At 33.7% G+C, this 15,084-nt stretch overlaps 1 protein-coding gene and 2 pseudogenes across 2 annotated transcripts; 1 reads left to right on the forward strand and 2 right to left on the reverse strand.

Annotated features, from left to right (window-relative positions):
• Positions 1-869: 869 nt before the first annotated feature.
• Positions 870-2,050, reverse strand: LOC143538767 (protein MIZU-KUSSEI 1-like; annotated as a pseudogene). The gene is made up of 2 exons (XR_013136311.1): positions 1,738-2,050; positions 870-1,466 (listed from the first exon to the last, which is right to left on the reverse strand). The product of XR_013136311.1 is annotated as a protein MIZU-KUSSEI 1-like (transcript).
• Positions 2,051-5,558: 3,508 nt separating this feature from the next.
• On the forward strand, positions 5,559-7,081 carry LOC143538768 (uncharacterized; annotated as a pseudogene).
• Positions 7,082-11,391: 4,310 nt separating this feature from the next.
• On the reverse strand, positions 11,392-12,956 carry LOC143538717 (protein RGF1 INDUCIBLE TRANSCRIPTION FACTOR 1-like). Its single transcript, XM_077032204.1, has 5 exons — positions 12,821-12,956; positions 12,646-12,687; positions 12,353-12,553; positions 12,026-12,241; positions 11,392-11,950 (listed from the first exon to the last, which is right to left on the reverse strand). Exons 2-5 carry the CDS (start codon positions 12,646-12,648, stop codon positions 11,642-11,644), a joined length of 729 nt encoding a protein of 242 aa, XP_076888319.1. The 5' UTR covers positions 12,649-12,687; positions 12,821-12,956; the 3' UTR covers positions 11,392-11,641.
• Positions 12,957-15,084: the final 2,128 nt, after the last annotated feature.

Genomic DNA, 15,084 nt, shown 5'->3' on the forward strand with positions numbered 1-15,084 from the left:
CTAGATAAACAGATTGTGCTTGGGTTGACCTCTTAACCCATTTCAACTCACTAACCCGTTTAAGAAGATAGGTCAATCACCATAAGTTAAACACCCGTCTAACCCAATTATTACAACTCACCAACCTATATAACCTTTTTACAACTAGGTTACAACCTCCCAACCCATTTGACTAATTTAGATTAACGGGTTAAACAAGTCATGGTGGGGTTGCACAAATTAAAAGGTCTCGGGTTAGGGTTGATGTCTTTTATACAAATAAATATATGTGTGTGATGTTCAGGTTATGGTTGATGTCTTTGATACAAACAATAAGGTAATAAACTTCTAAAAGATTTGATTCAAGGTAATCTGACCCGCATGCCCCGGTAGTTGACATGCTAGTAACTTTTGACCACGTCGACTTTTTTTTTATTATGTGTCATATGACATTTGTTCCGGGGGTGGCAATTTCTAACAAAACACGATTATAATCACATTTTGATTTGTTATATCTACCCCATTTAATAAACGAATTGTTTAACTAAAAGGGTCATGCATGTTCGGATTAACCCACCTAGTTATGACACATTCACAACTCGATTACATCCCATCAACTCATTCAACTCGTAAAGATAAACTGGTTAAACACATCATGTTGGTGTTAAATATTTTAACGTGTCATATCATATGAAAAAATTATCTTAGTTAATTATCAAGAGAAAAAACTTTATACTTTGATTAAGAACATATATACAAATGTTACATAATAAATGTATTTTGATTTAAGAAGATGATCTAAGAAGAAATATACTAAGCTCTTGCCCAGAACCATTATTATTATTATTATTATTATTATTATTATTATTATTATTATTATTATTATTATTATTATTATTATTATTATTATTATTATTATTATTATTATAAGATGGTTTTCCATCATGACCAGGGTTTATCATATGAAATGACTCTGAGTTCGGCAAACCAGTGATTCGCCGAAAACTAGCTCGAAGGTACATGATTCCATCGATGCTATTATTATTATTATTTTCGGGCGGTAAAACACCGGCTCCAGCCGAGACAGATTGCATACGTGTAAGGGCTGCTGAGTCAGCAGCTGTCATCTTCCGTCTATTGGCATAACCAACTTTTCGACCGTTACAATACATAGACCATATAGGTACTTCAAATATCCCACCGCCACTGGTTATCTGGTGGCGGTCAGCACGGTCTTCCTCCACCAGAGCAATGCGTAGGAGACCGTGCTGCATTTCTTTTGCTAAAGAAGATGTGGGGACAGCAAGTTCCAAAAGTAGAAGTGGGTGTGAGAATGATGGTGATGAGGTGGCAGTTGTGGGTGGCGTGCGCCTTGATGGTGTACGTCGGTGGTGGTTGTCGTCTTGGAGACATAAACTGACTCGCCCGTTCCTTTGCCCGAAGAATGTACCTTTTACGGTGGTGGTGGAGGACGTCAACGAACGATTCTACAAAATTAAATATTCATAAATAAACAAATAAACGAACAGAGTAAAATTTCACTTATAGCAATAATATCGTTACCATAATAGGCAATGTGATTTGATTAGATGTCCTTTGTGGCAATATTATGACAACGATATTATTAAAAACCGTAATTTATATAGAGAGACAGTTTTTAGTGAGGCCTCATGTGCATTAAAAGGTAAAAAAATATTAATCAATTTTAATAATTTATTTAACAAAAGATTTTGGAGTTGTGGACAACTATATGCTTACGGTGGAGGGTGACGACGATGGTGAATCTGTATCACTTGAGAAAGCCGAGGAGGAGGAAGAAGAGGAAGAATCTGGAGAAACGTTTGCAGCCGGAGGTTCAAAACCGGCTGCACAACAAGCCGGGACGAGGCAGTCGAGTATGGACCGCAGAGAACGCCGCAGTCCAACCTCTCGACTGCCGGTCAACGGTGGTTGCTGTGGTGATCATATGCATTCCCATAGGTCCTCTTTCCTTACCCAAATCTATCATTGCCCTCATGTTTAAGGGTGATGTGTAGATGTTAGCTAGAGAAGTTGTTATATTAATATATACACAGACTTAGGGGTTAGAATATTATTATTATATTTTTGTGGCTTTTATGGGCAGAAGTAAGTGTTGTAATTAAAACCAACCAAGCATGCACATAGTGATGAGTGAGGGAGAGTACTTTTAGGAAAAGCAAGCAATAAGAAATTGTGTGTAATGTTAGCTATATCATGTTTGGTTTTATTATTATCTCAGGGCCATAGAAGTACCTCCATTTATAAAAAGGCCTCCAAATTTAGATGGTTAATATATGTTTCAGATGGGAAGAAAATTTAAGTTGCTCTGTTTTTCTTGGTTAAGAAAAATGATAAGAGAAGATGACATTGACGAGATAAGAGATTCTATTTACCCTTGACAAGCACGTATGAACTGTTGTACCAAAAGGTAAAAAGAAAACTTAATATACTTTTGTCCTGTCTATTTTTATTGTTTTATACTTAAAATTAATGTTTTATTATGATTATGAATTCAAACAAATAGTTAGAGTTTATTAATATTAAAAAAAATAGTTATAAACTAAGTTGTATCTACTGTTGCTGTTTTAAATATATTTGAAGTTTTGCTTTCAAATGTATATAAAAGTATATATATCCGTAATACAACTCAATTTGTGATAAAATATATATCAAAATATAAATAAGAAATAAAGTGGATTAAACAGTATGAAAAAAATAATAATATGTTAACACAACATATATTTTTGTTTTGATATATCATTTGAATAAGGGTAGTTTTTTTTTAAAATAAGCTAAATTATAAAACTAAGGCCTTAATTTCATAGTTCGCTTTAGGCCTCAATAATTGTTGAGCCGCCTCTGTATTATCTGACTTTAAAAATGTTCTAGAAACTTATATGGCACGACCATTTTATCATCTTCATAAAATCAAAACTAAACACATAACACACTCAACACGGTTTTATATTTTAGGGAAAACAATCAAGTAATATTTGATTAAAATGATGGGGTGAGTTATTTAGTAGTGAAAATATGAGGCATTTGGTGACTACTCCAAGCTTCTTATTAGGTGACAAAAATCAGATAAATCATATTCGACTAAAACTAGAAGTTCACCGATCTCAGCCTACAACCTAACGCGGTCGCGATTTTAGATCGTGGTTAAATTTAAATTATATAAAAGTAGAGGAAGTTGAGTTACATTTCAATAAAATTTAGACATGCAGTGGGCTATAAATGAGTGAATGTTCTCCCAAGAAGTATTGATATATTATAGTCCTTTCTGTTATTATTTGATTTTTTATTTATTATTTATCTTTTTAGTCGTTATTCTACATCTAATTTAAATATTATAATAATTATTGTATATATGTATCTTATCATTATCTCATCATTTCGTAATTCAGTTAAACCTTTATATGTAAAGATTTAATTATAGCTGATAAATATATAAAAAACACCTAAGAGCATTTATAATGGGTTCTTTATCTTCATCTTTAAAATTTAACTAAAAACATAATTTCTTAATTTTATACATCATTTTATAATAACCGTCACCAACTCATTCTCCATTATCATCTCTATATTCTTTTTTCTCTTTCTTTTATTTATAATTTAACTCCTAACTATTTTGTCTTATTATCATTTTCAATATAAATTGATTTCTAATATATATTTATAGATGGGTAGTTGGAAATGGATTATTATGACAACACTGTAAATTTAGAGGCTTCCTATATCATTTCACTAAAATTTAAAGATGAAGTTTGGAGATAAAGAATTGATTAGAGTGATTATTTAGATGATTTCTAAATTTTAGAAATAAAAATGGGTATAGAGAACCCATTGGAAATGCTCTAAAGGGTTGTTTGTTTACATTTGAATGAAACCATTCAGATGTAAACATCATTCAGAATTCAGACTGTTTGGTTTCAAATAGAAAAACATCTGAATGGTTAAAATCATGTCTGAATCATTCAGACTTACTGTTATTGCTGAATGGAACAGATGCTCATTCAAATTTGAATGAACCAAACAGCCCCTAAGCTCTATCAACTAGAAATTTAGAGTCCAACATATCATTTTGTTTAAACTATGTATTATAATAATCTTTATAAAATGATGGTTATAACACGTGTAACACACTAATTATTTATAAAACTTCATAATCAATAACATGAATAAATTAATTCAAAATAACTTAAAAATGTATACATGTAAAAGTATTTTAAATATAGCCAATAACACGTAAACAATGAAACAAACTAACAAAAATATACGTTCATAAATTGTTTATAGAACTATTTGGAAGGTTGGAGGTGGGACTCGTGACACACGGTCACATAAAGCCTTGAGACCAAAAAGCCTTTATGAATCTATTTTTATTTGGATTTATATGGTAGCCTTCTAGAAATATATATGAAATTATTTTATTAAACAAGTACGAAATACTAAAGAAAATGTGAGGCTTATGCTTAGAAATTTCTCGATTTTGATTTTCTTCGCACATAGTATTATAAACTAAGAGTTTTTTTTAATGTGGGCATCCTATCAAACGTGGAATAGAGGTGAGAGGAGTGAGACGAAAAATAAGAGAGAGGGCGGAGGGTGTACAAAATTCTTGACTAAAACACGGACGTTCAGATGCATTTTGTGAGGGGAGAGAGAGGCGGACAAAAGGAGAGAGGAGAGAGAGGCAAACGATGGTATGATGTTGTAGATGCTCTAAAGATATGGGTTTGGGTGTAATCGGATGTTTAAAAATTTGAATTTATTATGTAAAACTGACATAATACTATAGACATGATATAAGTTTTGTATAGGGTAACAAAATAATATTTAATAGTTAAAATGCAATATATAAGACGGTCATGTAATCAAATCATCATATCGTTTTCTTTAGCATACTTACCATACTTACCCCATCTAGTTGGTTTATGTACAAGTGTATATTGTAATTCATTCTCTAATTAAAGTTGGGTTTTATGATTTTTTTTAGTTTTATGTTAATATATTTTTTTAAATTTATTGTGTATTTGGATTTTAAAGTTTAGAGATTAAAATATGATTTTTTTTTGTCAAAACAAGAAGGACGAAATTCTTAATTAAGTTTAAGTTTTATTGTCATGGAATTGTTATAGACTTATAGTTAAATAGATTGTGTATTTATTTATTTTCTTAACCACATTTAGAGCTACTCTAATAGTCGAGTGAGTCTTAATTAAGTTTAAATTCTATTGCTATAGAGTTGTTATTATTATTATTATATTTAAATGAATTACATATTTTGATTATACAATATGTCTTAGGCTATGTGTAATGGGCGAGTAAAGAGGGCGAAATTTGGCGAATTTGGTGGAACACACCGCCCCCTGGGTGAAATTTGGGCGAAAATTGGGCGGGGCGGGGTATTATTGTCACCTGCGAAGATGGAGAATAATAATATAATAATAATAATGCCGTTGGGTAACGGCTATATATAAAAAAAATTAATTTAAAAACTTAATATATATATATCAAATTTTATCTAACCATTTTCACCCTATCATACACAAACATAAAAATACCAATCATTTTTATTATTTTCATACTTCTTCAAACTCAATGAGTTCCCCGGATTCCACGAACTCTGCCGAGATTTTGGATCAATTAATAAACGAGAGTCGAAGAATTCATCAGATTCACCGACAAGTGGCGGAAGAGCATTTAGAGGTCACGAACGCGGTTCGGGCCGTCGCCAATAACATGGTGTCCGGCTCTACTCCATCTACGGCACCACGTAGACGGTCATATATCCTTCGGGATCGTACGCAAGCGAACGCTCTTTTGATGAAGGACTACTTCGACGACACACCTACATTTAACGACGCTATGTTTCGACGTCGTTTTCGGATGTCCAAGCGTTTATTTTTGCGCATCGTTGGAGATATGGAGCGGGAGTATGAGTATTTTCAACAGAAACCCGATGCAAGAGGATATTTAGGATTCTCCGCCATCCAAAAGTGTACTTCGGCTATACGCATCCTCGCATACGGCAACACGACCGATATCAATGATGAGTATTTAAATATGGCTGAGAAAACAACGAGAGATGCGTTGGAGAATTTTTGCATCGGTAATATTTAAATTGTTTGTATTAACTATTGTTTTTAATATAAATATTGTTTAATAATTTATTTGTATAGGGATAATACAATTATACTCTCGTCGTTATCTGAGGATTCCTACTTCAAACGACCTGACTCGCATATATGATGTACACGAAAGCAAACATTCTTTTCCAGGCATGATCAGGAGTATAGATTGCATGCATTGGGAGTGGGCCAACTGTCCAACCGCATAGCGAGGTCAATACACTCGTGGTGACCATGGAGTGCCAACGGTTAGTCTTCAAGCCATTTGTTCACACGACCTCTGGATTTGGTCAGCCTACTTCGGCTCAGTCGGGTCCAACAACGACATAAACGTTCTCAACGCGTCACCCGTGTTAAAGTATTACATCAGCCGTAGCATACCGGTCTTACCGTTTTATGCCAACGATACCTTCTATCGTCACGGATACTATTTGGGAGATGGGATATATCCAGAGTACTCGATCGTCGTCAAGACGTTTTAAGACCCTATCGAAGAAAAAAGAGATTATTTTAAGAAGAAGCAAGAGTCTGCGAGAAAGGATATCGAGAGGTGTTTTGGGGTTCTAAAAAAACGTTGGGATTATGTAAAAAACCCTTGTCGTGTATGGACGTTGGCAAAAATGAGCGATGCCATGTATACGTGTATCATATTGCATAATATGATTTTAGAAGACGAGAGAAAAGCAATATGTCTACACTATATACCAGGAAGCGTTCCAGAACAGTTCCCTGAACCAACCCAAGACCAACGAAAGTATAACATTCACCAGCTCACATCAAGTGATATACATAACCAACTGAAGCCGGATTTGGTTCAACACGTGTGGGATAATCGTCCCGTTGAGGAGGACGAAGATGAGTACGAGGACGAAGACGAGTACGAGGACGAAGACAAGAAGGAGGACAATGACGACGACGGGGACGGAGACGAAGATGAAGACGAATAGATTAGTTTTTTTATAGAAATTTTTATGTGTATTTTTATTTTGGTGTGTTTTTTTATTATAATTTATTTTTATTATTTGTGTATTTTTTTTAGTTTCACTGTGGGCCCAAACTTGTAGCCCCTACACTATTACACCCAAAAAACAAATTTCCACTCCATGCTGACTGCGCGCCACGTGTCACAATTCGCCCCTCATTATAGCTCCTCCACTACACATAGTCTTAGCAAAGAAGGAAAATAAATCCGACGTGGAGGGGTATTTGCATCACACATGACGTGGTTTATGCAAACGTGTAATGCAACAAAGGAAACAGAATTTATATATTTAGTTAAGTTACATTAACTAAATAAATTAAAGGCATCTAATTTTAAATTTTATTGTGCAATTACTAAAGTTGTATAAAATATTTTTATATTAAATAGGGTCCATGCTATTAATTAAAACAATTATGTCATTCTCTTTTTTGCTCTAAAGTAGTTTCAATTTATTTACATTATCTTTGTATACTTTACATACTGTGTACATTTAATAGAGACCAATTCGTAAAACATGTAACAAATAAAAAGTTGTAAATTGAGCATAATCTTTATTTGGTAAGATGTGACACATTCAATATTTTATGATTTTAGTCTTTTAGATAAAACCGGTGGGTATGGATTAGTGGGCAACCCTTACTAGTTTTATATGGCATCACTCTTATTCAAATGAAGTCAGTGAACACCCTTATAAGAAACACGTCAACACATATTGTCAGTCTGTAAAATTCAAATCATGATTTTTATTCAAATGTAAATATGATTACAAACTATTCCTTCCGTACTATTATAAATGTCCTAGTTTGACTTTTCAAATATTTCTTTTACAAACTTGACCGTAAATATTTTTGTTCGTGTCATATAATACTTGATGAAAATTATATCAATGTAAAATACATTTAAAACCTAATCCATTCATATATTTTACATCAAGTATTATATAACACAAACAAAAATATTGTCGGTCAAAGTTAAACAAGAAAGACTTGAAAAATCAAACCAGGACACTTATAATGAGACGGAGGGGTAGTATTTATAGACAAGGAAACATATACGGAAACATATACATATACGCTATGTACATATACACTAGTTATCAACACGCTCACACTTGTACACAAAACGAGTTACGTAATCTTGATCATGTTGGAAATTCGATGGATTACGTCTATACCTCATGGGTTTCATGTCTCTAATTCAAGCCCACCTACATCATGATGTGACAATATTGGTTTTACGTACTTAGCAGTCAATCCAGTATTTCATGAGCTCATGAAAACACCTTGAAATAAATTTGCATTTTATTTGTATCATGTTTGTAGAACGAGAATTAGTGTTCAATATGTATCCACTACAGTTTATCCCGCATTTAATTTAACCAAAAAGTTATGTTTCATTTGTTGCATTTATGTTGTGTGACTTAGTTGAACGATTTTAGAGTCGTTTATATGTCTCTATGGGTCTTCCATGGATCTATAAATGAATGCAGTCTTTTTTTAGCGACATAGATTATATTAAAAAAACATTGAATTCGACAAGAAGCCGAAAACAAAATAAACAACTTATATCAAGAGGAGAGGGTTTTTTAACCACTCGTCCCAAGAAAATAAAACTTTATGGTTCCTATGAGCATACAAAAAATACGAATAATATAAAATAGAGTCTAAAAAGCTCTCTATTCCTTAGCTTGGATGGTTGAAAGATGAATGTGTTCTTAGACCATCTCCAATAGGATATTCTTGGAGATTTTTGAAAGAGAGAGAGTGTGAGTTGGAGGAAAGAGATGATTAGGTGGAAGAGAGATTGTGTGATGAAATTCTTATGCAAGAATCTCTAAAAACATGTGTGAGTGGAGAGGGAGGAGAGAGGAGAGAGAGTATATTATAAAAAACTAATTTAGTGGGTCATATCTGATGTGGCATCTTAAGAACATCACCAAGTATCACCTCTATTGGTGATGCTCTTATATCTCCAAAGCACCCACCATGTGGAGAAAACGACCACCTCAATAAATCTTTTTTTCTTAGCGTTAATCCTCACACCATCAAGCAACTCCATCAATGTTTTATGTCGTGCCGCCACCAAAAAATCAATGTCCAACCAGGATGCAATCAAGCTCCACGCCCTAGAAGCGACATCACACGAATCAAAAACATGATCGTTGTCCTCAACCTTCATACTGCAAGAGGGACAAAAGATAGATCGAATATATAATGCACAACAACTAAAATTCCATTTGGTGTGCAATCGGTTCCGAAGCACCCTTCAAGCCATATTCACTTTTTTTTAAACAAAAGAATTTCATCAAGTAAGGGGCAAGTTTAAAGAGTTTATAAAACTTTATCTTCATGTTTCTCTTCTCTATCACTAATGTTTAGTGGAAACAAATTTTAGTTGCTTATTGTGTCATTTTCCATGTACAGATGACTATTTAGTATCCCAAATTACTATTTAAGACCCTACTTGCACATAAAAATTGTATATAAAACAAGACACATACGTGTTCTCCAATCCTTGTGAAACACAAAACAACAATAATGGAACCAAAGCATGGGACTTATGAAAGTGATGTTTTGGCACTAGACAACAAACCAATCTTTCATTTTCTCATCTTTTCATTCCTTTATTTTATGTGCCACAAACAACTTCAGATCCTTCACGCCTCTTCTTCATCATCCACTTCACAATTGACCACTCTTGTACATCATGCTTTAACTACTTGTACGTTCATATACATCACCATCCATACTTTACCACATACTTTCATGCTTCAACACTTGTACATTCAAGATACATGGTTCCAAAGACTTTTGGTTAACAATAACACCAAAACATGTCAATTGGTTGTAAACAAGTTGTAAACGGATTTAACGATTCGTAATAAATGAATCGAACTAGTCGTAAACAAGTCGAACTTGTATAAATAGGCTGGCAGGTGAAACATTGTAACTAAATAGGTTAAACATGACAACTAATAGGTTGGCAGATGAAACTTTGCAACTAAATAGGTTAAACATAACAACATAAACATGAACCGCTTAATTAAACATGTTCAACATGCCAAGTCGAACACATATATTATAAAGAGGAGAGAGGTGGCATTCTAAAGCCATGTTACTTATAATTATGTTTCAAGTCATGTTCGAGTCATGTAACAATTCGATATTACTACAAATGGGTAAGAGGTGACTCGAGTCATGTTTCGAGTCGACATACTACAAAAAGGGGTAAGAGGTGACGTTCTAAAACTGCATTACTTTCTTCTTATGTTTCTTTCTTCTTATGTCTCGGTTCATAGACTATAAAGAATAGTCTAAACAAGTTAGAAACAGATTTAACGATCCATGATAAATGAATCGAACTAGTCTTAGTTTAAGTCGAACTTTGTTATAAATAGGTTGGCAGGTGAAAACTTTGTAACTAAATAGGTTAAACATGACAACTAATAGGTTGGCAGATGAAACTTTGTAACTAAATAGGTTAAATGTAACAACTTAAGCACGAACCGCTTGATCAAACACGTTCAACATGTCAATTCAAACACATATATTATTAGAGGTGAGAGGTGACATTCTAAAGCCAAATTACCTCTAGTTTCAAGTCATGTTCGAGTCATGTAACAAGTCGATATGCTATAAATGGGTAAGAGGTGACTCGAGTCATTTTCGAGTCGACATACTACAACCGACCAACCAAGAGTCGACATACTACAACCGACCAACCAAGAGGTGACGGTCTAAAACCATATTACTTTCTTCTTATGTTTCGGGTCATTCCGACTATCAAGAATAACCTACACACATTCAATTTCTATACAGTTTTGGGTTTATAAACCACACAGCACATAAAAATATTTACAATATTCTACATATATTCATTTTAGCCCTGCTTGCGGTGCGCACATATGATGTATATATGTGTGAACCCTCGGGTGGGCAAAGGTGAAATTGCACCAATTTTGACGTTATTTTACTAATCTCGTGAAAATAACGTTAAAAGTGACGGACGGTTAATCAGGCATCATGTAGTGGCGTTGATAGCTGAAAGATAAGGGTACATGCACCGATCAGCCGGTGTCCCGATGATTGAGTGCTATGTGCCTTATGTCCAAGGCTTGATGCAAAACTAGGGGTCTCACCGGGGGTCTCACCGGAAGCAGCCTCTCTATCCCTATAGGGTAGAGGTAAAGCTGCCTACATCTTACCCTCCTCAGACCCTACCATAGCTTTGCTATTGGTGGGATATACTGAGTACGATGATTCTACATATATTCATTTCAAGTCCCTACTCATGTACATTTAGTATACACAATCTAACTTTCACCTACTTCAACCACAATATATATATGTATCTAAGAAAATCAACACAAAGACACAAAACCTTATTCTAAGTTATAGTAACCAGTTTATATCATTTTTCACAACTATACTATATGTCCCATATGTATATTCACCTTTCTATAAAATAAAACTTGTTCTTCGACATCTCGCATAATGTTACCATTCGCTCCTTTTCATCTCTGTTATTAAAACGGTGCGCGCCGAGGTATGCCCTTCCTCCTACTTGAGTTTCGGTTGTTGGATATCGGTGGGGTCCCCGGTGACATCTTGTTGGTGGCTTCATCACCCGACGTAGATGAACATGACATGTCAGCATTAGCGTTTCCTCCATAAAGATTATACTGAAACATATGGGTGTCGATAAGCTGGTTGAACGAATGTGGCTTTCGCACTTTCTTAGGTGTTATCGGCTCGTCCAGCTCATATCCGTCCCGACCATGTTTCAGCTTTTGCGTGAAGCTCAATTCACGATCACCTCGCTTCATACCACCAAGCTAACCATAAAACATTTCAATCTCAATATATTAAAATGACTATAAAATGTATTAAAAATTAAAATGTATTTATACCTTGCAACCAAGTGAACAAAACCGAAAGGCGTCAACGAGGCTCCGACCACAAATCTCACAATGATTGGTGACGCCTTTACCGGGCCTCGGCTGCGGTCTTTCATTCAAGAACACAATCTTAGCACTGTTGATAATGTAGGTTTGCACACATGTAATGTCCAAAAACCTTTGAATCTCATTCACCCTCACCACGTTATGGTACGAAGACCGCCGAATCTAACACCCCACAACAACAAATTAAACAAGACATCACATTATATAATTTATATTCACTCAAGCATTTCATCAAACACCTTATGTGCATAAAACTTAAGTCAAATATTTCACCTGAACCACACGATGATCCTTGTGGTGACCCAAACAATACGAACACAGCGCGTTACCGCAGCAATCGAGACAGAACAGATTGCATTCACTTTTATTAGCATCACCATGGAATCGACAAGTAATAAAGTAATCAGCTTTTAGCATCGGTATCAACCATGGCGGACCAAATTCTTCATGCTCCATTTTGTCAATCGGACTCACCTAATCAATTAATCAATCAAACAGTCATACTTTCAATAAACAAATAAAGATTCTATTTTTATGTATCAATAAATCAAGAAAGTACCAATTACCATGATATTATTGAAATTGGAGTTGAACCCTTGAATTAAACCCTAATTAAAAGAAACCCAGATCAGATTATAAGGATTAGAACAAACCCTTTTGATTAATTGAAGTAAATCAAAGCAAAAACCCACATTCAATAGAAAACAGAGTAAAAACAGAGTATTAAAAAGTAAAGAATACCTAGAAAGATTGATGGTAAAGATGAATCTGGAGTGTGTGTGTGTGTGTGTGAATATGAATATGAATGAATGAGAAGCAGACGGTGAAGAAAGGAGGAGGAAAGACTGGGGAAGGTTGAAAAGGATTGAAAGGAATTTGTAAGGCGGTCATCTATGACTATTTATATTTTTCATTATTTTTATATTTTATAAATATTATTTTTAATATAATATAAAAATATAATAATAATAATAAATAAATAAAAAGAAGAAATTTTATCAACGCTCGTTTTTTAGGGTATTCATGAGTCCATGCAGTTTATTATTATTATTATTATTATTATTATTATTATTATTATTATTATTATTATTATTATATTGTTTTTAATGTATAGGATGATATAAAAAGTTGTGAAATGTAAAAGTGTTGATAATTTCAAATTTCAAATTTTACATCAAGTATTTAGGTTTAAAATTTAAATGTAAAAGATAGCGATAATGTAGAAATGAAAGAAAGTCGGTCACAAATGATAGGCATATTACACTATTGATATAACACCCACTGATGCATAAAATCGGTTTGGAAACCCATTCGGTTCTGGCCAAAAATCATTTTGACACAAATCAGATTGGTTTAGAAACCGATTCCAAAAGAAAAGGCATGTTGGATTAGATCGGATGCGAACCATTTTCACCCAAAATCAGTTCGTGTCTGGATCTAAAGAGTTATCGAGTTATATGCTTTACTTACCAAAGAGCATGTAGCCTAATGATATGAATGTGTGTGGCAAAGGTGTCCTTGTGAAATTGAGGGTTTTAGTAATGAATAAAAATATATAAGGTGATTGTGTTAGCTTTCTAAAAAATATGAAAATAAGTTTATTGTACATAGACGGTATAAGGGTAAAGTGATAATTTAGGGACATTTAGGAAAAGATGACGAAAGATTTGACCGACTAATATGAACAGAGAAAGAAAATTCAACGATGATAATTTTTTTTGGGCGAGTAATTTTTTTTATGACGATGTTAAGTGGGCCCGTTGCATGTAAGTTGTCTAGCTAGAATCGATTAGCTTTGAAAAAAAATATTAGTGATGACCGAGTCAGCTTTCTATATAAAGATGAAAAAAAGTTGATTATACATCGGTTAAAGTGATAATTTAGCCAATACTTATGAAAAGATGACGAAAGATTTGACCAACTGATATGAACAGAGACAGAAAATTCAACGATGATAAATACTTTTCGGTTAGAAATTTTTTATGACGCAATTAAATGAGGCCGTTGCATGCAAGCTGTCCGATTAGAATTGAATCCCCCCTTTTCCTAGTATATGTATATCTAATTATGGTATCACAAATAAATTATGTTAATGCGAGATAATCTCTCCTTTTCTTAGTATATGTAAATGTTAATGTCAAGAGTTAATAACAAAAACATTCGAAGGTAGAATAGTTTTGAAAGTTAATGTTTTCACTTGGATACGTTGTTGAAAAAATCTTATATTTTGTATACCTTTTATGAAAAGTTGCTATTACAAATTTACAGTTTGTGTGTTAGCCAAATTTATATATAAATCAAGGTTACACTTAACTTTAATCATTCATCTACAAAAGTTTATTAGATTAGCTAAGATCATGTGTAATAGGTAAGGGAGGGGGTAGATAAAGCCCTTACCCCCATCTCAAGCATTATAGGGGCACGAAGGGGCATGTACATCTCAACAATAACTTCATATCTAACTTGAAGTGATAATGATTAAAAGAATATTGTTATTACATATTTTTTTTGTTAAAAAAACAAGTAATTATGAAAAACTCCCTAAAAGAATATTAAACATTACGCTTGGCCTTAGAAGAATCAAATAGTTGTCAGACTGGTTGTTATGGATGAAATTTAAAGCCTAAGTTAAAGCGTCACGTCACTGTCACGTAGATAATGAGCTTTAACAAGTAATTCCCTTGTCTCGTTGTGGATTTAAAGCCCCGTGACCCCACCTTTTATCCATTACCGCCTGTTAACATGACATCGACTCCCCCTTTACTGTCCCGGCACGGCACGGTGTGCTCATCTTTAAAGTCGAGCCATGCCACATTGTTACCCACCAATGCCGCCCACAACGACCCGTCTTAAAGGATTAAATCAATTTGTCTTCATCACATTAATTATTTTATAATTTTCATCTAACTATTTTATGAGTATATTTGTAAATCTAGTATCAATCAAAACTTAGAAAGCAACTAAAATACAACCATTGATTTAAAAAAATAAAAATGTGATAAAAC

Source organism: Bidens hawaiensis, unplaced genomic scaffold (genome assembly GCF_021521415.1).
Source record: "Bidens hawaiensis isolate Kalapana, Puna unplaced genomic scaffold, B.hawaiensis_p1.1 tig00011691_1, whole genome shotgun sequence".
In the NCBI taxonomy this organism is placed as follows: Eukaryota; Viridiplantae; Streptophyta; class Magnoliopsida; order Asterales; family Asteraceae; genus Bidens; species Bidens hawaiensis.

Bases quoted from the DNA above. Each gene is read 5' to 3' on its own strand.
- LOC143538717 (XM_077032204.1), bottom strand. The intron at 12,242-12,352 runs GTGAAATATTTG...GTGGGGTGTTAG, and splicing joins AGGATCATCGTGTGGTTCAG to ATTCGGCGGTCTTCGTACCA. The intron at 11,951-12,025 runs GTATAAATACAT...TTTTATGGTTAG, and splicing joins TTTGTTCACTTGGTTGCAAG to CTTGGTGGTATGAAGCGAGG.